Source organism: Podarcis gaigeae (assembly GCF_964106915.1).
Source record: "Podarcis gaigeae genome assembly, chromosome: 6".
In the NCBI taxonomy this organism is placed as follows: Eukaryota; Metazoa; Chordata; class Lepidosauria; order Squamata; family Lacertidae; genus Podarcis; species Podarcis gaigeae.
Genome location: NC_139682.1, coordinates 19,839,208 through 19,859,799, shown reverse-complemented (window position 1 = coordinate 19,859,799; position 20,592 = coordinate 19,839,208). Strand labels below are relative to the sequence as shown.

The window sequence follows — 20,592 nt, the reverse complement described above, 5'->3', positions numbered from 1 at the left end:
CTTGAGACTCCTTAGGGTAGTGATAAAGTGGGATATCAAATCCAAACTACTCTTCTCCTTCTTCTTCTTCTTCTTCTTCTTCTTCTTCTTCTTCTTCTTCTTCTTCTTCTTCTTCATTTCTGGCCCTCTTTCTCTGCATTGCAGTCTCAGCACATTAGTATTAGTACATTAGTGTTGAGATGCCGCGTGGACCAGTGTGGCCTGGCACACAAATATCACATCAAGAGAGGTGCAACATGTGTGACATCACATGCATGTGATGCGTGTCACACATGTGCCATTAGGCCCCTCCCCTCCAATGTTGGGTGCAACTCAGTGCCTGTGTGTCATGAACTGGCAGGATTTGGGGGAGGAGGGAGAGGATGCTGGTGGGGGTGCAGCTAGGAGTGGGTCACACAGGAGCAAGCTGGGGATGGGGAAGGAGAGGTTGGGGGAGACAATACTCACAGGGTGACAGAGGATAAGGGGGGCAAGGACTAGAGCACAGGAAGCCAAAGCAAGAGAGGCCCCCATCCCCACGAACATGGCAGGTCCTAAGGCACAGGGGACAATGGGTGGGACAGTCCAGGAAGCAGAGGAAGGCCAGGGCTTGCAGCCTCATTCACTAGCTGGCCAGGTGGGGAAGGAGACATGGAATTTCTCAGCTGGAAAAAGCTGAGAGCAGGTGAGGGTTCCATGCCTCATCAAGCTCAGATATTGAAAACAGCAGACACAGTATAAGAAGGCAGCAGAGCCCATGTTGAGAGATCTTGCCCAGGGATTCTTCTTGGACCTTCATGGATTTCTGCTTCGAGACTGAGTGCTGAACTACTATCGTGTCTTACTTGGGCTGCGTTTCCTGATCTTTGGACTTGGCTTACATGGACTGGCTTCCACACTTGGAACTCTGCTGTATGGATTGCCTTCTGGATGCAGGGCTTTGTCTTGGTGCACTGTTGGCCAGGGGATCAGGACCCTGTGCCACCTTGGAAGCTTCAAAATGGAAAAAGTAGAAATAATAAAGTAAAAGCAGGTGGGAAACGTCCTGTGAAAATCTAGACCTTGCCCGGAGAGGACGGGAGAAGAAAGAAGCTCAAGGAACTGTCACCCACCAGGAGTGGGAGTTAGGGACAAGTCAGCAATGAAACACCTGGTGTCTGTGAAGTCAACTCTTTATTCAAATAAACTAAGACAGCGCAGACCAAGTGATCCCAGCAACTATTCTCAGTAGGTCTTGCAAGGACTGAAGGTCCACACTTTCCCACTGCTCTCTAAGTCTCCTCCCCCAGTTCCTTCCTCAGCAGCCTAATATAATAAAAACATCAAACATTACAGGCTTCCCTATGTTGTAACACTCTGTAAGGTAGGCGTGTATTGTTAGGTGTGCATTACATATAAACTCCTAGTAGCTTAGTGCAAGAGGACCCAAAGAACTGACAATAGGAATGAGATTTGTACTGCAGGTTTTCCTGCTCGTCCCCTTTACGTCACACTGGGACTTTCCAATCAACAGTGCTATGCTGTGGTTAAAAGGCCACCTGGGGTTTTCCATCTACCCATGCCACTCATTCTGAGTCACACTGCCCTGCCTCACAAACGCCGGTTAGCTCAGTTAGCTTTAGCTGTAACCGAATTAGTCATCAGCAACGATGCTCCACCTACTTTTGTCTTTTTCTGCAAGTCTAGTTGCAGTGAGATGAAAAGAGGGAAAGGAAAGCGAGTGCAGCTGTGACATCAGTTCTCAAGAATTTCTCAGCTTATACAGAGAAAGTGATTTCAAAACCAGTGACCAAGTAAAACATGCAGATGTTCACTAAGTGTGGGAGTAAAAAAAATGTGTGCAGGTAGGTTTCGCTGGGTGGCAAAACTAAAATCATTTTCTGTTTGCAGGAGTGTTTCACTCGTGCAAGCAGGAGAACATGCTCAGCATCAGTACAGCAAACGCAGATACAGCTCTAAGTTGAACATAGCCATTCAGTCTGTTGTGTTCGGTTCTTGTGCTTTAACAACTGGCCATATGAAATAAAATAGGGCACAGATAGGGACCCTGTGGTCCTTCAGTCATTGTTGGACTGCTACTCCCATTATCCCGGACCATTAGCTATGCTGGCTGGGGCTGGTGAGAACTGGAAGTCCAGCATCATTGAAGGGGCCACAAATTCTCTACTTGTGACCTAGGATATAGGAATGTAGGAGTTGCCTTGCTGAGAAGGCAAACACACTGTACCTTTAAAACACATTCAAAACAAAACTCATCCCACAAAGAATTATGGGAGCTGTAGTTAAAACTATCATGCCCGGAATACTTTGAGGGAAAGAATGTGTTTTAAAGGTACAGTGTGTACGCAGCCAGAGTCAGGCCATTGATCCATAGAGCTGGCTATTATCTATCTATGCAGACTGGGAATGGCTCTTCTGAGTTTTTCCAAGAGGAAATGGCAACCAGGGATAGAATCTGAGGGTTTTTTGCATCCAATAGTGGCTCCCAACAGACGTCAATGGGGAATATATTGAAAATGAATATATTACCAGGATACTGGAGCATATGCCAAGCCTGTCTTCCACTAAGAACCTCCTCACCCTTTGAAGGAACCTTGTGGCTTGCAGGAACAGTTTGAAAACAAATAGTGCAGCAGTTCATCTGGAAGCTTAATTTCTCTAAGCCCAGCTACATTTGCAGAAGAACCACTTGTGCTTTAAAAAGCTGGAGTGGTGGAATTAAATGCCCTGCCAGGACACACTGCACATCTTAAAATTTATTTCTGCTATATAGTTTTAAAGGCAAAAGAGCCACCTTAGCCAGTATTTTATCCACCCCACTGCAGAAATGATCCAGTAGGAAAAGGCTAGGCTGGTCCTAGCAAACATAGTTCTATCCTGAGTAATCCAGTTTGTTTCACAACAGGTGGAGGAAGAGGGTGCAGCTGCTTGTATTCAGTAATTTACTAGTTAACCAAGCCAGTTTTAGCCACTTGTTCATATACATCAATAACTTCCTGCATTAATGCCATTTTGAACCACTACTCACGAGCAGGAGCTTAAACTCCTTCTACACCCGTTATTATATGGAACAGCAACAACAACAAACCAGCAGCCCATCGTGCCTAAGGAAGATCAAATATATCAGGGTGCATGGCATTGAACACAGCATGACAGAAGCCTGCTCCAAGGAACTTACAATCTAAAATGGAATACAGGGGAAATTAAGAGAAGGGTAAACAGAAAATATGCCATTGCTTCACTTACACACACTTAGGTCTAGATGTTGCACACTAAGTTATAGTAGGTTATGGACCTACTATGTCCTATATGGCCCTATAGTTCCCACCATTCCTAACCACTAGCCAGTCCCACCATCTGGAGGGCACCAAAAGTAGGAGAGGTGCCATCACAAAGGTGTTCTGGAAATACCTGGAAACAAAGGCCAGCAAGGCGGAAACCTTCCAATAAGTTGGAGGAGGAAATTCATGGATAGGGATGTATTGAAAAAGCAAAGAGAAAAGGGGGCAAGTCCCAGGGACGGAGCTTTGAAGATAATGAGAAGGAGTTTGTGCCTGGAACCAGGAGGTGATGGGAAAGCAATGTCAGAATTTAAGAGATCCACCATATTATCAGAGATGAAATGTAGATGGTTGGTTGGGCTGCAGGCAGAATGCTGGATAAAGTTCTGGGTTCCAATGTGAGACAATGGAAAAACAGAGAGCAAGGCCGCAGCAGCAGTCTATGTCACGGACCAGAGTTTTTGCCAAAGGGACAGAAAGTGTTGTTTCTTCTTTCAGAATATTTGAAAAATACCTTACTGAAAATCAAGAACAAAAGTATAGAGTCCAGTATTAAAGCCAAGTCTGTGTGCTTGTTCAAAATGTGTGAAGAATGGAAAGGCATGGATGGAATAATGAGAAGCTTGCTTATGGGCATGCCAAGTTTGAGATGATGGCAAAGCAGCCAAACAGAGGCATCAGGGAGGGCATCTGAAGATGCAGGACTGGCTGAGGATGGGATTCTTCTCATTCAGGGGGTGGGGCATGAAGAGTACCAAGTGTCATCTGTGCATAGGCAATACTGAAAGCCAGGGGATATGGTGAACTCACCCAGGGATCATGTGTAGAATGTGAAGGGCAGATTCCCAAGGGACCCCAGTGCAGAAAGAGAAAGGTGTGGAAGACCTTCCACCTATGGAAAAACTGAACTGTCCCATTCAGCTAGGCTGGCGCTTCTACAGGGAGATCAGGCAACTGTTAAGCATCTCTAAAATCCATCCAGCAACAAAAACATTTACCTTTATCAGACTCAAGAAACTAGAGAATACAAGCAGCAGATCACCATGCTTTGAAGAAGAGAAGCTGCCAAGTATTTATCTAGGCCTCTCTTATTTTGTCATAATGTTGCCACATTGCCAGTGATAAGCAGAAACCACAAAGCGTTTAAGAAGGCATTCATTCATTAGCTTACAAAAAAAAAAAAAAATTCTAACTCCCAGATTTTTGTTGCTAATCACATTGGGAAGGCTATGAGACCTCCCTGTTGCTGATGCAGTTATATAATTGGATAGAGCTAATATTGCTCTAATAAAGTCATTGTTAAAGATTAAGTACTGGCCAGACTTAAAAGGCTATTCCTTTTCAAGGAATATGATTCCTACAAAACATTTGAGTATCACCAGCTAAAGAAAAAGGATGTGATAGAAACAGGCACTTCCTCCGCAAGTTACCAGAGCCTGTAACTCTGGTAACTTGCAGCCTGTAACTCCTGAGCATTAAACAGCATCTTCCCTTGACTCCTTTATCATTTCTGAGGACTGAACAAGAGCTTCTACATCAATAACCACAGTTCTGATTTGTATCTCAGGCTTTGGCCAATTTCAAGGTGCCCTATAATTTTCACAACAGATATCAAATATAGAAGCAATTTTAGATTGCTAGTTTAGAGATGGAAATATCCCTTCTACTACCAATGATTAAGCGGTAAATAGTTTTGTGAAAACATGTTATAGTTCAGTACTTTATTTCTCCTGTGTGCCAAAAGGACTTGAGCAAAGGAGGCTTTAGCAGTTTTGATAGGTAAAATCTCCTCCTGAACAAATGCCGGTGTGTGTTTTCAGGACAATGCTACATTCCAGGTTCAACATTAGTTTATCTCTACATCCATTTTCAAGGGGCCTGGAACAGATGAAAGCTGCATCGCAATGCAGTCTCTCTTGAACACTGAGATGTCACAATAAAATGTAGCATGTGCATTAGCTTAATTCCATGAAGACTGAAAAGCAGCTCAGCCTCTGTAAGAGATTGGTCCGTGTTTAATGAAACTATTGTATCGGAGGTTTCTGTAACATTGTGATTTACTGCTAACAATTTTACAAAGCTTTGGAGATAGTAGCTCATGTTACTGTATTTGACATGGGCAAATGTTAAGGTTAGTTTTGATGGTCTGAAGGTCACCGTATCATGAATTTAAGGCAGCACTTTGTTAAATAACCCACAGAAGAATCATGTATTTCCCAAAAGAGATTCTGGAATTATAAGAACAAAGAATACCTGACTCGCAATCCTGGAGAAAATTACCCAGGCCACTTCTCTGAACAATAAGGGGCAGTGAGAGTGTGCACATGTTCCTTCTAACAGAAACAGGTTGACCGTCTTCAGTGATTATAATGTTCAAAGTTCAAATACTATCTCATGGAATGGAATGCGGGGGTGGGGGTGGAGAAGATTGAAAAAAGCTGACTTTTTAAAAAATAGCTATCTGGCAAGTTGTTTCAACTAAACTGTACATTTAAGGCTTGTCTGTGGTTTGTGCTACGTAGAACCTGCAGGTTAAACATTGTTTCTATAAATAATGTGACATCAATAGTCTCTTGGTTCTTGAATATGTATTCTTTTTACTGAAAAAATCATTCATAAATTAACATACAAAAATGTACAAACACATGGGTAAATAAATGTAATGACACAAAGGATTGCTTTGCTGAAAATTGTGTGTGTTTTAAAACACTATAGATTTCAGTGCGAAAATGTACCCCTGGCACCTCATAGAAAACATAAGAGCAAGCTCAAACAATAGGATGGAAGGAAGCTACATGTTGTTCAATGCTACCTTTTCCGAGCAGGTGTTTGGAAATGCATGGTGGTTGCTCAGCTGGTAAACTCTTTCAAGAAGAGGAGCTTTTTTGTTTTTTACAAAATGTAGTGGCTTTAAAACAAATGTTTTAGCAAATAAAGACCCACATGGCTCATACAAAAAACAAAACAACAAAAAAACACGCATTTTTATCATAGTGTTCTGCCCCCAGCAGTGTTAGCCAACCGTGCTGATGGAGATGGGGAGCACTGGCCTTGTTGAAATTTCAGCTGCCAAAGTATGTACAGTTTTTAAAATGATTTTCTTTTACACTATAACATCACATGCGCTTGACATTTATGTTTTCAACAATTACATTTACTATATAGTATTTGACTTAGCTGATAAGAATAACAGTGCACATTTCAAAGATATTCCACATTTTAAAAGAGGAAAATAAAACAACTTGATTGGAAAGAACAAAATAAACCAAAAGCCATTGATTAAGGAGTAAAACTGACCCTTTCATGCTAATCTTTAATGCCTTTCCGAGCAGAGGTAATTCCTTTTCTTGTTCAAGAATAGGGGTTCTAGAGGGATGGCAATCTACTCAAAAGCTTGAGGATTTGAAATGCCACACAGACCAATATCTATTCGGGTATATGTAGATGTGATGGTGAATTCAGACAATTTGAAAATACATTCCACAACTGAAGCACCATTAAATAAAGATGTTGTTTTCTAGATTAAAAAAAAAAGACAAGCAAGAAAAGGGTATTATGTCTTATCCACATCTGAAAAAAGTCAAAATTTAGAAGTCTTTATTGCTATATGTGCCATAAAAAAATAAAAAGACACGCAAATCCTTACCTCTGCAGCAGCCATGAAGGGTTCCCCTTATGAAATATTTTAAAGCACACTTACCAGCATTCTCAAGAGCAGACTTGCTGCCTTTCATATGGGCTGATAAGACAGACACAAACACACGTGCGAGCACGCACACACACACACACACACACACACACTCTTTCATAACTCTTTTGAGACGTACGAAAATAGGCTTGGTCAGTCACACCCACAACAAATGTATATGGGGGATCATACATCCACCGAACCAAAGAAACTAAGTGTAAACTATCCAAGTTAAACAAATTGAAGGCAACAATGCAATAAAAGAAATTAAAGTACTTCTCAGGTTAAGTACTCACAATCTGCGTCTATAAATATATATTAGAGCAATCCAAGAAGACATTTACCAGGGTTATAAGCCCTAGTAAAAAAAAAAAAAAAAGTTTGTACATACAGTATGAACAGGTGGATTAGTTTTTGAAAAATGAAACAAAAAGGCACAAATCTAAGATGCCCATTTAAACAAAAACCAGATCTGTGAAACTGAATGGAGGATATGGACCAAGCACCTGTGTCACAGAGACTCACAATCTGCCCCCCTGAACTAATCTCAATGCCCTTCATTCTTTTAATTATGATTTGGAGTCTGGATATATTTATCCCAGTATTTGTACTTGTGCAACACCTTCTCAGTTAACTGTAATAACCAAGAGTTCTAACCTACAATTTTAACCTAGATTAGTTCAGTGTACAGTTTCATTTACACAATAAATATATCAAAATACTATAACTTCCCCACGCCCAAAGTTCAATTACAGGAATCACTGTAGACTTTGCAAACTTAGTCTGAACCAAAAATGTGTGGATATGAGGGGTGAGTGACGACCTACAACTTTTTGGAGAACCTGTCCCTTGCAAAGGCGAAGCTGATTTAGAAGCATTTCTTCCTGTGTTTAGCTTCCACTATGAGATATATGGCAGAATGTGATCAATCAGCATAAAATTTGGAAAGGCTATCCAACCACAAAATGCATGAGACTGGTCTTTGTTCATTAATGAATGGAATCCCTATTTCCAAAGTCAGATTCCACCCCCCAAATAAGCACTGCTATGGCTTCCATTTGTTAAGTTTCATAACCTACTAGCAGAGTCCCAAACCTGCAAACAGACAGGTAAGGAGCTCTGAAGAAAATTACTCACATGAATGTCATCTGATGTTCTGAAGTGTTTGCACAGGTGGGGGCTTACATAAATTATCTTATGTTGTAAACCTTCAGCTTCAGTTCAGGATCATAAAATAGTTATAAAAAACGCAATTTCTACAAGCTTATTTACACCTGCACTTCTTTAAGAAGTGATTCTGTTGTGTGTGTATGTATATATATTTATATACAGTATATAGTCTTCAAGCAGTTCAGTTAAAAAAAACCAATAGAAACACAAATGTAGAAGAATGATATCATTGTTAAGTAGCAGTTCATCTCCCATTAGGGTCATTGCCTCCAGATAAGCTTCTGGCACCCAAAGTCAAAAAGCCAATGGTGTCCTTTTTAGCCAAACTGGTTTGATGAACAGGAAAGCACATTCAGTCACAGTTTGGTATTGAAGATTAAGGAGATGGAATGCTGGAACAAAAGCAGCAGGTCACATCACTGTTCTTTAATAAGGGAAATCAAAAAGCAAGTGAAGTCCAAGCTCGCTGCACAGTCTTGAGTGAGTTTATAATCTGACGATCTGTGTGCGTGGAGTATTATTCTTCAAAATTACTGTGATCCTTCATTAGACACAATATTTTTCTTGTCCAAGAGATACCTACAAAATAATATGTTTTCTTCTTTTCATCTTCTCAGTATTCATTCACCAGAGCCAGCTCTGGCGTCAGGTTGACAGTTATGTTTTTATACAAGGCGTCATATGTAACATTTGGAAAGTAGTTCAAGTTATTGAGGCCATCTAATTCTTGCCTCTCTTTGGACTTCCTCAGCAGTGCATACCTATTGGAATAAAAAGTTGGGAGACATTAAGGTAAATGTTCAAAATTGAAGATGAGAAATTAGTGTATTTCTACTAACAGGATGCTTAGTACGATAGACTTCTGTCCCTAAACATATTACAACCATTCAGAAAGTAATGATCATAAGTAGGAGACTGGAATTTCAAAAAGCACACTGAGAAATATTTTTAATTTGCAATTAGATTTGCATCAGACATACTGTGGCAGGAAATACAACATAATTTATTTTCAAGCCCCACCTCCTAAAAAAAATTATTATGCACAACTGCAAGACTCCTTTCCAATTTTCTATATTGTGTACAGGGCTGCCACAAATATCAGGCCCAGAGCCCTATGTTCTTAGCTTTCATTTAGAAAAAGTAAGTCAATCTGACATACCTAAAGAAAGTTATAAAACAGTGCAGAGATACATCTCTAAGGCTTTGACCTCAGCAGGCAGCACTATTGCTAAAGACAGTAAAAATACTTCATCGCTGTTGTTAAGCAATCAGATGAAAGAATGTTGACCACCCCCACCTAGGACTTGTGACTGAACGATTTGGCTGTGCTCCTCCAAACACCTTTTTGAACCACGTTGCAGATTTGTTAATTGGGGCAAATCCTCATGAGAGCTTAATATAGCCTGGGACTATTATCAAGGCCAGGGCTTAGCTCTGAAGTCATGTGCAGAGCGGCCACTCTCCAATGGGCTTCCCATAGGCATCATGGTGAGAAACAGGAACTTGAACTAGATGGGCTTCTGGACTGATCGAGCTGGACTTCAGTGACGCTCTGTCCCACATATTTGGAGTTAGAGAGGAAAGGCTCCTAAGTTGAGGGACATTACCTGCAGGCAGGTTTAATTCATGGCTACTCTGTTTTTAAATGTGACACACAAACTCTGCCTGCCAACTGCAGCAGCAGAATGAAATCTGGGAAGTTAAGTGAAATAATGCATCAAATGGCTCATCAAGGCAAAGGAGAGATTGGAAAACAGCCCAGAACATGCACTGCAGACTCATTCTATGCTTGAGTGTGCAGTTAATTTAGAGAGCATGCTGCAATACACATACAATATGTGTGTGTGCTTTATGAAGGGCTGCCCTTTTATCTGGTCTGGAACCTGCAAGAAGTGCAGAATGCAATGGACACGCCTACACACAGGAGCAGGTTACCAACAACATGCCACTCATTTGCTGAAAGAACTGTACTAGTTGCCTATTTGCTACCAGGCCAAGATTCTTGTGTTAATTCACATAGCTATTAAAAAAACAAAAACAAAAAAACGTTAGGCCCCAAGTACAGACAACTGCCCATTTACTCAGGAGTTGCATTCCGAGGAACCACACGTTTCTGCAGGATGTAAGCCCCCCTGCCCTGCCAAAAATGTTGGGTGTGTCAGTGGTCGTACATGTGTCAATTGCACACCAATGGGGAATTGCCTGTACCTTAAGGACTTCCCGATCCCTTACACTCCATATCTATCACAGAGATCTTCTGTTAGGACACATTTGGTTTTCCCCCCATCATCTTTATGTTCAGCCAGTCATCACCAGGGACTGAGCCTTTAGTGTGGCAGGCTCTGCCCTTTGGAACTCCTTGCCAACGGTCTGGCAGATGTCATTCCTATTTTGGAACTTGAAGTTTTTACCTTGAATTGACATGCTATTTGTGTTTTTATTGTAATTTTTGTGAGGAAACTGGCAATTATTATTCAAATAAATAAATTATACACACACAAACTGTATAACACTTAAAAATTTCCTGTTTACTTCTTTATCGCAATTTCTGTTATTTAATAGCAATTGGCATTATCCTGCAAGAATAGCCACTACCGACAAAGTTGCCAAGTCATCCTCAACAACTTTTTCTTAAAGCAAATGTACAAAGTATCTAGCTGCCTGTTTGTGGAAAGGGGTGGGGAAAGCCTCATTCAAGTGGAGAATACTGAATTCATCAAGTTATTTACATTTAAGTGCTTGGATCGCTTTTAGATTTCTGAATGTCATGGTTCAGAATAAAGTAGCAGAAGCATGTTTTAGAATAAAATAGGAGAAACATATTTCCCAAGTGAAAGCATTAGTAAATCCTCATTTGTGGCAAGCCTTGCTAAGGCAGAGAAAACCATATGAGCCTCTGTCAAGTATTGCAATGGCTGCTGGGTTTGTACCCATGAAGCTGCCTTGTACAGAATCAGACCATTGGTCCATCTAGCTTAATACTGTCTATACCAACTGGCGGCAGCTCTCCAGGGTTTCAGACAATGGGTGTCTCCCAGACTTACATGGAGATGCTGGGGATTGAAAATTATACGTCTACATGCAAATCAGATGCTCCATTGAGCTATTAGCCTTCAATATAAATTAGTCAATATAAATTAGTGTGTCAGCTTCTTCTGCCCAAGTCCCATGCAATGAATATGTATAGCAAAATAATGGCATAGCTATATTTCAGTGAGGCGTGGGGAAAAAATCACGTGGATTGTCCATGATCAGAAGTTGCATTTTATACATGCACAGCTGAAATTTATTTTATCGTAGCTGGCATACTGACGTCTCTGGTGTTGTTACAGGGCTGGTTGAGCTCTGCACAAGAATCCAGAATCTTCACTCTTGGTAATCCAATTGAAATATTGGGCAGGTTTGGGCAAGGGCTGAGCAAGGTATTTTTATTCTATTTACATTAACTGGGCAACCAATGTGATTTCTGGAATTGAGACACAAGGTGATTGGATATGAATGTCTGGGTTGGTAGGTTTGATCCAGCACAATGGAAGTTCCTAGTGCCACTACATATATTTCTGTGATAGACATAACACGTCAGCTATATGCTAAAATCATCTGCATCTCTCAGGATGGCTAAGCATGGATTCAAATGCTAAGGAATCACAGAGGTGCAAGCCAATATAATCTGTAACACCAGACAACGAAGCTTCAGATCCACATACATTTCTGAAGAAGTGTGATTATACCAAGCTTAACTATGATGCTGGAGAATGATGTTGAAGAATGTAAGCAACAACACCCCATATATGGTTTAAAGTATCACACTAGAAGCTTTTAAGTCACTTGACTCCACCCTTAGTTTTTAAGGTGGCAGAGTTTTAGTGTTTGAGATCAGACAGGTTAGCAACAGACACATGCCTGAAGTGCTAGAAAATCTGTACTCTCATGAGTGTTTCTCTGATAAAATTTGACTTGCCTTCCTAAGAACTGCACTTCTCCTCTGTGATGATGAGGAATAGACTTGTATTTCCCTGTATCTCCTTCTGGCCGAGTCACCAAGTAGCCTGCATAGTGCACTCTAGAGGGGAAAGAGGAAAGAGAAAAACTTTTTAGCATTTTTGACTTCAACATTTGCCAGGACTGCACAATCTGAGCAATAACCCCCAAAATATGGTTTGTAAGCTAGTGCTCCTGACAATCTTATGTAACCAAAATGATCATATTTTAACCATGTGTAGGTCAAACGCTTAACTGAACATCATACTTTAGTTAGGAAATACAATGGGCAATTGGGGGGCGGGGGAGAGAAGCAAGCATTTGACTGCGAGACAGAGCAATCCACCACCCCATCCAGAACTGCTAAGTAAAGAAAACCCATCCCACAGGACATAAAAATGTTACAGATCCTGGAAGATCTTCCTTAAAAGTCATGCAGAGGGGGTGGGTGGGAGTTGTCTAAATGTTACTCTGAAAGGCTGGAAGTCACAGGCACATGGCCAAATTACACAGAAGGGAAATGGGCAATGCCTATGGGCAGCTTATACTGCCAAGATAGGTGTGTGTCCCAGAAGAAGTGTCACCAATCCTCAACATTCCAAAGCTAAGCCAGCCCTAACCCCCATGCCACAATATTTTATATCATAATTCTCGTTATTTATCTGGCACACTGGGTATTGGATAGCCTATGGGGGAGTCATAACACAATTAGAACTTGCATGTAATGCACCCCCTCCCACCTATTTTGCATGCAATTTACCTGTTCCAAAGGTCATCATCTTCTCCGCCCCAGCCCCAGAAGGCATTTGGAAAGCCATTGATTTTTTTAAACTGTTCCACTGTTAATCCACTCACTCCTCCAAAGAACTCATTGTAAGGGAGGCTGTATAAAAAGAAGTTTCAGTCAAAGTTACTATGAACAGAACTTAATACAGGTAAGAACAAATTTGGCTTCCTTTTCTTTGCCTGTCATAAATAGCACTTTTCTGGGATGCAAACTGACACAGAAATGTCTGCCTCTGCTTACTTTAACCATTTTAACTTGAAAAGTAAAGCACATGATTGTAGTTACTTACAGATACATATATTTATCCAGCTTTGCTGCAAAGTGTCTTGGCATCTGCCCACATCCATAATAGTTACGGTCATTTTCAGGTATATGGTCCACATCATGAAAAATTAAACAATCCCAGTCCAAGTCCTTCATTGCTTCCCGAAAGCCAACATTGAAGAGCATGGCGCGGTTAAAGGGTTGGTTACCAGCCTGAGAGAGAATCCCAACAAATTAATTACATGTGTTCATTCATTTGTTTACAACACTAGAGATGGAGAATTCTGGTTCACATTTAAGTGCTGACCTAATTCATATCACTTAGTATAATGCATGGATCAGAATGCAGATTCTCAAAATTTTGCAACAGTTTTCAGCTCAAAAAAATTGAAACATGTAAAAAAAAGGTGGGTGTTTTGGGATAAAATTAGAAATGTGTATATTGAGATAAATATATTTAAATATATTGCAAAAGAATACATATTTATGTATTTAATACAATTTTAAATACATATTTTTCTTTTCTTTTTTAAATCACAGATAATGCAAAAACTGAACAGACTTCCACATGTACATGTGTGAAATCGACATTGACTGGAAAAAAACCTGATGTGTCCATCCCTACCAGGAACTTTAGGGATGCAAATCCTATGTTGTACCACTCAGCTATATCTCATCAATTGCCAATGTGAGGACTACAGCTAATTGGCAGAGTTCATGCTTTACAAGGTTTCAGGTTCAATCCCAATCATCTCCAGTCAATAGAAATTCAGGGACTAGGTGTTGGTAAATACTTCTGACTGAGATCCTGGAAATCTGCTGCACACTAGGACAACGTTGAGCTAAACATGTGGCTCAGGCTGACAGAAAATTTTGTTAGAAAAAGTCACTGAGTAGCTAGGGATATGTAACTGTCTCTCTTTTTCATAGAATAACTGCTTCGAACTAATTTCAGGAAAGACCTGAAGAAAAATACAATCTAAATCAAGGCAGAAACATATTTAGAAGGTATACAAAAGATGTAAGGGCTTTTGGAATTAACTTGCAACACTGCTTGAACAGGTTAGGTTTCTTCTAGATCCCATTTGCCCAATACTACACAGACTGGCCAGTTTGGATTTGTGGCCTGGTCATTTTCCGCAGCCTGAGGGCTAGAAGCTCTACAGGTAAGCATAAATACACTACAGATATATATACTGACTTTCTAACAGTTAATTACCTCCCAGATTGGATGAACAACTAGAGTAACGGCAATTTACTTCAGCTTGACAATTACTTCAACAATTTTTTCCCTTTTCTTGCCTCCCCAATAAATTCTGCTTGCTAAATAAACATAGGGCAATTTATCACACTTGTCTTTTTCAGTCGCATAGGCTAAGAACTACTAGTGCCAAGCCCTGAGGAGTTCACATGCACCTTTAAGGGCAGCATGGCAAATAAAAAATAGTTACAATATGGTATCTCAGGTACTTGCAGAGAGTTTAGTTATAGGAGCATTTCACTGCTGCACAGCAATTTAATATGAAAAGTTCATTTCAAAACCAAGGCCAAAATCAGCAATATCAGCTAAAAAGAACTTATGGGATGATTATATCAGCTTTCAGAGAAAAGTGTGATACCAGAAAATAATTTAAGTTTACTGGTACATGTTTGGAGAGGTTTCATAAAAACCTGCTGGACTGATTACAGGGTAAAGTGAAGTAATATTTGGGTCCCAACTGCTGATCACAGAAAGAGGACATTCACTACCACACAGGGAAAGCTAACATGGCATGCATTTTGGCATCACTAACTGCAGGCATATTCTGGGCACATTTTAGGGATTTAATACAGTATGCAAGAGCCCTATGGAAAGCACAGTTTACTGTCTTTCTCTCAACGCGTATTTCGGAAATAAAACCATTACTAGGTCATCTTATTTCAATGTATGTTCTTCTGAAGAGAAATTAGATTGGGGGGCAACAATACACACACACAAACTAACTTACTTGCTCAATAACATAAAATGCAAACTGTAAACGTTGGTGTTGCAGCATTGGAATAAGGTGTCTAAAGAGGACTGGCAGATGCTCATAACGGTTGCGGAATGGGATAAGGATTGCCACCTAGAGACAAAAAAAAAAATGACCATTAGTTCTTTCTAGATCTTGGAAGCAACCTAAACTTTATCAGTTCACAGGCTACCAGCACAAAACACCAAGGACATGTAAATCAAATGGATACAATCTTCAATAATAAAATCTGCAAGAATGGGCAACTGGCTAAACTATCCTCATCCCTTGAGAATTTGAACCAGGATTTCATAATCCTTCTAGCATTTTAAAGCCTGCTGTAATTCAAACTTTTGTTGTGTACAGTGCTACCTCTGGATACGAACAGGATCCGTTCCGGAGCCCCGTTTGCATTCAGAAGCAAATGGAACTAGCGATGGCACGTCTGCATGCGCACACGTCACTTTTTGGTGCTTCTGCGCATGCACGTGACGTAATTTTGAGCGTCTGCGCATGTGCAAGTGACGAAACCCAGATCCATTACTTCCGGGTTGCTGCGGAGTGCAACTTGAACGCGCTCAACCCGAGGTATGACTGTACTCAAGAGTTACAAACAGGGATTTCAGAATATTAAAGACACGACCAGACAGCTCCATGTTAGGGAGCAGGATGGTCTGAACCTATTTAATTCTTTTACACAACAACAGAAAGCTTCAGCTGTCACAGGTACACACTTAACAAAATAGACCAGGCTAGACTGTGCAATTCATACAGCCTGAGGAAGAGAAAGTTTGTATTCATACAGCCTGAGGAAGAGAAAGTTTGTATGGGTGTGCACCCACCAGAATATCTATAGCTGTGGAAAGCAGTCCTTTCTAAACTGATTTCTTCTTCAGGACTAAATTAGATGTGTTAAAAAGGAGGCTCTTTTCCCCATCCCCAGTTACTATAATGGGGAATGTAAAATGGCTAGAGCTTGTTTTCTTTTCACAGAAGTAGATTAAATGTGCAAGCTCAACAGTCCCTCCAGAGTGTATTAAGCCTCCCAAAACTGGGGGCAGATACACCTGAGGGATTTTGTGCAGGCACTTTGGAAGTCTGTTTCTTTAAAAAACAAAGGGAAAAGTATTTTTCATTTTCTGCAGAAATTGGATGTAAGTTAGCTATGCAAGCCTATTATTTTCCTTATGGTATGATAATACTATTGTTTGGGAAAGATAAGCTTCAGCTTTCCCTGTCTTTAGATTACCTTCCAACGAGGCAAACAGTCTTTAGGCTTCCAGTGGCCTCCTAGTTTGATAGCAGGGTCTTGAGAGAAGAATTGGTGGATCTCTTCCATACTGATTTCACTCATATTTACATCAATAGGGCCCTCTGCGTACATAGTTAAAAAGCAGGTTATGAGAAAAAACAAGTACAGCTCCGATTGAGAAAGTGCATTTACAATTCTTGAATTTCTTTACCCCATTATATTGCTGCACAATTCAATTCTTACATTTTCATAACTCCCAGTATGTCAAAAGCAATTGATTTCTATATATATATGGGGTTATAATTGATTTTGAGGTGTGCTTAATATGTTTTGTAGAACGTTGACTTCTCATAGTAAAGGAATGATGCAGCTGAAGTTCAACACTTTGAATCAGGGGTCAGCAAACCTTTTCAGCAAGGGTCCGGTCCACTGTCCCTCAGACCTTGTGGAGGGCCGGACTAATTTTTTTGTGGGGGGGAGGAATGAACGAATTCCTATGCCCCACAAATAACCCAGAGAAGCATTTTAAATAAAACATGCTGATTCCCGGACCGTCTGCGGGCCAGATTTAGAAGGCGATTGGGCCGGATCCGCCCCCCCCCCGGGCCTTAGTTTGCCTACCCATGCTTTGAATTTGATCTTCATTGAATTCAACTGTAAAGCGTTAAGCAGATAGACTGTCTCATCAGGTTTAGGGTAACAACATGGGAGGCACTTATCATGGTTACAATCCTTATCCCTCTCATGGCTTGTTGGTATGTTTTAAACAGATTTTATATATATATGTATATATATATAGTTTAAATTCTATCCCTGTTTAATTGTATTTTAATGATATATTTTTTGTGTGTTTTTAGCTGTACTTGTTTTTATCTGTAAGCCATCTTGAATCTCATTAGGGAAAAAGGTGGGGTAATAACAACAACAACAACAACAACAGTAATAATAATAGCAGCTTGCATTTAAAGTTTTTAAGAGACTCACACAGCAAATGTTCAATGTGGTATCTAGCCTGTCCTTCAACATAATTATCTGAGTTCATGTTTGAATCTGAGTATTTTAAGACCAGGAATACATGGAACATGCTATCTCATCTTTGGACTGAATTAGTGTTACAATCTTCTCAATCGCTCAACCAGTGAAGCACTCATTACTACTAGAAAATTGAGAATTCTTGAAGAACAATGAAGACTTCAAATACACCAGGAAAATAAAGAGTACCTCCTACTTACTCATCCAATGGGCTCTGAAGCCCATAAGGATGATGAGGGGCTACGAAATGAAAGGAGTGATGAGAAAGTAAGGCAAATTGTTCTGCAAGTCCTTCGGTACTTACTCATAGAAGGGAGTCTTTCAGGGCAGGTATGGTTTGGAAAGTATGTAAAGTCTTCAGGAAGAAAAGTTGTTGTTTGCAGAAATGTTTCACTGTGGTTCAAATCAAGAGGATAATCTGGGAGGTGGGAGGAGAGAAAAGAAGAGTGCTATTTAGGCTATTAACTTTGCAGTCTCTTTTATTCATCAACAATATCTGTCGCTAACCACAACATTTAGAGCAGGGGCCGGTCCACTGTCCCTCAGACCTTGTAGGAGGCTGGACTATATTTTTTTTGGGGGGGGGGAATGAACATATTCCTATGCCCCACAAATAACTCAAGAGATGCATTTTAAATAAAAGGACACATTCTACTCATGTAAAAACATGCTGATTCCCGGACCATCTGCAGGCTGGATTGAGAAGGCGATTGGGCCACATCCGACCCCCGGGTCTTAGTTTGCCTACCCATGATTTAGAGTACTTCGCTTCTTCACCATCAAGTGCTATCCAACACAAATAAGCACGTTCCTAGCATTTAATTCTACATTAAGCAATAAAACTATGGAATTATTAATGGGTTACAAATCTATAAAGCAACTAAGGCACTGCTGACAGTGTTTTCCCAGAGAAGCCATACAGTTCTCTCATACATTTGAAAAATTCCAGCCACTCATTCTAAGGTTTGTCATGCTGCAACTCTCATTTTGTACAACCTCAGTGCCTTGAAAAATAAGTTTTCATTATTAGTTTGAAAAAATGTGATGCACAGAGTTAATTAATTCAACTATGTAATAACTGTTCTGGCTGTTATCCTTTGCCCAAATCTAATCTAGTCAGGTAGGCTTTGCTCCCCTAAACCAGACTCCTACAACTGCCTTGTTCCCTTCAACCACAAGAACCTACTAAGACACTTACGGACACCTAGCTCAAACAAAAATTTTGCTTTACAGGATGCTGCAGCTGAATCTTAAGCTGTGCAAATTCTATGCACAGTTATGCTATTCTTGGTTTAACAGGAATATGTCCCAAGGTTCTTCTGGGGACAATAGCACAGGTACAGCCTTGTGCCTCTCTGCCTAATCTTCTCCATCTATTTGGTTCCCCCCCCCAACTCCATCTCTATCCAAGGGCTGTAAGTTATGCCTCCCCCCCCCCAGTCAGTTGAACAATTCACAGAGCATTTTTTTAAAAAAAAATGAAATGTCAAGTCACAAGTGCTTATTTGCATTTTCAGGGAATAATTCACTAGCCCCAAGCTATCAAGTGAGTCAGTAGGGCCTGCAAAGTTAAGACAGAAAAGGTATTGCAATTATAGTCTAACATTAAAAATTACCCCTCCATCATTTCAACTCATGCCATAAAGATCAGCAGATATAAAGCTTATTGTATTGGAACATAATACAACAGAAGCTGACATGCAAATCAGCAATGACAATCCAGAGGACACCATTAGCATCTGGATGAGCCAGCTTATCATGCCTATTTGTTATGGCCATTGCTATATTTAAATAAACAAATTTCTATTAAAATCAGGCAAGTACATGTTGTATTTCTGCTTGCTTTGTTCTACTCATCATGCTTTTCATGAATGTTACTATTTTAGTATAGCACAGGGTTCCCTGCTAACATACTGAAAAATGCTAGAGAGTTCAATATACTACTACTAGCAGAAGCTTCATTTAATTACTGGGATCTTGCACGGAGCTGTTGCATTCAGGTTCTGCCTCCAGGTTTCCCATTGACATCTGACTGGCCATTGTGAGAACATGATACTAGACTAGACAGGGTCTTTGGCCTGATCTGGCAGCGTTCTTATGCTCTTTCCATAAATAAGATAAACCTTCACTCCACTCATATTCACCACAATTCTACCATTCTCCTAAATTTTAGCTTGTTTGTCTTTTATGTGGATTGTTCAAATGTAGCTGGATGACAGTCCTTCCCAAAATACAACATCAATAGTGCATCCTAGGACCAAAGAACCCTTGGACCAACTGCCTGGATTGCATGCCAGGTTTCATAACTTCCTCAAGCCATCTAAAAATAGCATTAGGAAAATGAGACAACTGGCATTTACAAAGATGACTGGCTTAGTTGTGTAATCTAAAAAACTGTGACAGATGTATAAGGTTATTAAAGGTTCCTTCTTCCCATATGCATAGGGAAATCCATATCTTAGAGCTCCTCCTTCATTTATCCTCCCAGAAAGAGAAAATCTGCAGTAGTTTCCACCTCTTGGGTGTGGTAGTTAAATGGAAATTAAAATGACATTATTATTGCCAAACAATACCGAACAAATGAGACCAAGTTGATTTTGCAACCAACTGTGATTCAAGGGTTGTGTGTCAGCCCAAAATGATGACAATTTCTATGAATGTATGCTTGGTGGTTTGGGGTTCAATATAACACTAACAGCAATGAGAAGACCAGTGCAGTACCTAATTCCAGCTCAGAGTATTTGAACAGCCTAGGACTTTGAACAAATAGACATGTAAGGTAAACAGAATTTTCTGTTTGTATATCTGCTTTGCTTTTTGCATCATCATCATTTAGTGCAGAAACAATGAGCCTACTTCTCCCCATACTTGCTCAATGTTCTGGGAATGTAGTGAAACTAGATGGCTTTTCCTAGGTTTCAGAATGAGTCAAACTAACAGGTCTCCAATGAGCTTTTGGCCTAAAGGTAAGGTAGGCTATACCTTCTTGTAGATAATGAGCACTCAAGTTGAGATACTGTTATTTAACTGACTACAGGCATCCTTCTAAGGGTCCACAAATGGAACCCAGGTCCAGAAAAGAAACTATTGAGTTTGTTCCCACAGCCAGACTGGCTTGTTTTGTCTGCGGTACTTCAGGAGAAAGGGAAGCGCACCATGGGAAGTAC

The 20,592-nt window shown here is 40.3% G+C and overlaps 1 protein-coding gene across 3 annotated transcripts in view; it reads right to left on the bottom strand.

Annotated features, from left to right (window-relative positions):
• Positions 1 to 5,837: 5,837 nt before the first annotated feature.
• B4GALT5 (beta-1,4-galactosyltransferase 5) overlaps positions 5,838 to 20,592 on the bottom strand; it is a 58,241-nt gene continuing 43,486 nt past the window's right edge. For 2 of the 3 annotated variants that reach the window (XM_083744599.1, XM_083744598.1), the window contains exons 3-9: positions 17,730 to 17,843; positions 16,391 to 16,515; positions 15,139 to 15,255; positions 13,176 to 13,363; positions 12,860 to 12,982; positions 12,080 to 12,181; positions 5,838 to 8,879 (exon numbers count right to left, since the gene is read on the bottom strand). In XM_083744599.1, the coding sequence (XP_083600725.1) occupies positions 8,732 to 8,879; positions 12,080 to 12,181; positions 12,860 to 12,982; positions 13,176 to 13,363; positions 15,139 to 15,255; positions 16,391 to 16,515; positions 17,730 to 17,843 (917 nt within the window). In that variant the 3' untranslated portion in view covers positions 5,838 to 8,731. Of the gene's footprint in view, positions 8,880 to 12,079; positions 12,182 to 12,859; positions 12,983 to 13,175; positions 13,364 to 15,138; positions 15,256 to 16,390; positions 16,516 to 17,729; positions 20,536 to 20,592 lie in introns of all 3 variants that reach the window. The other variant, XM_083744600.1, reaches the window with a different exon arrangement.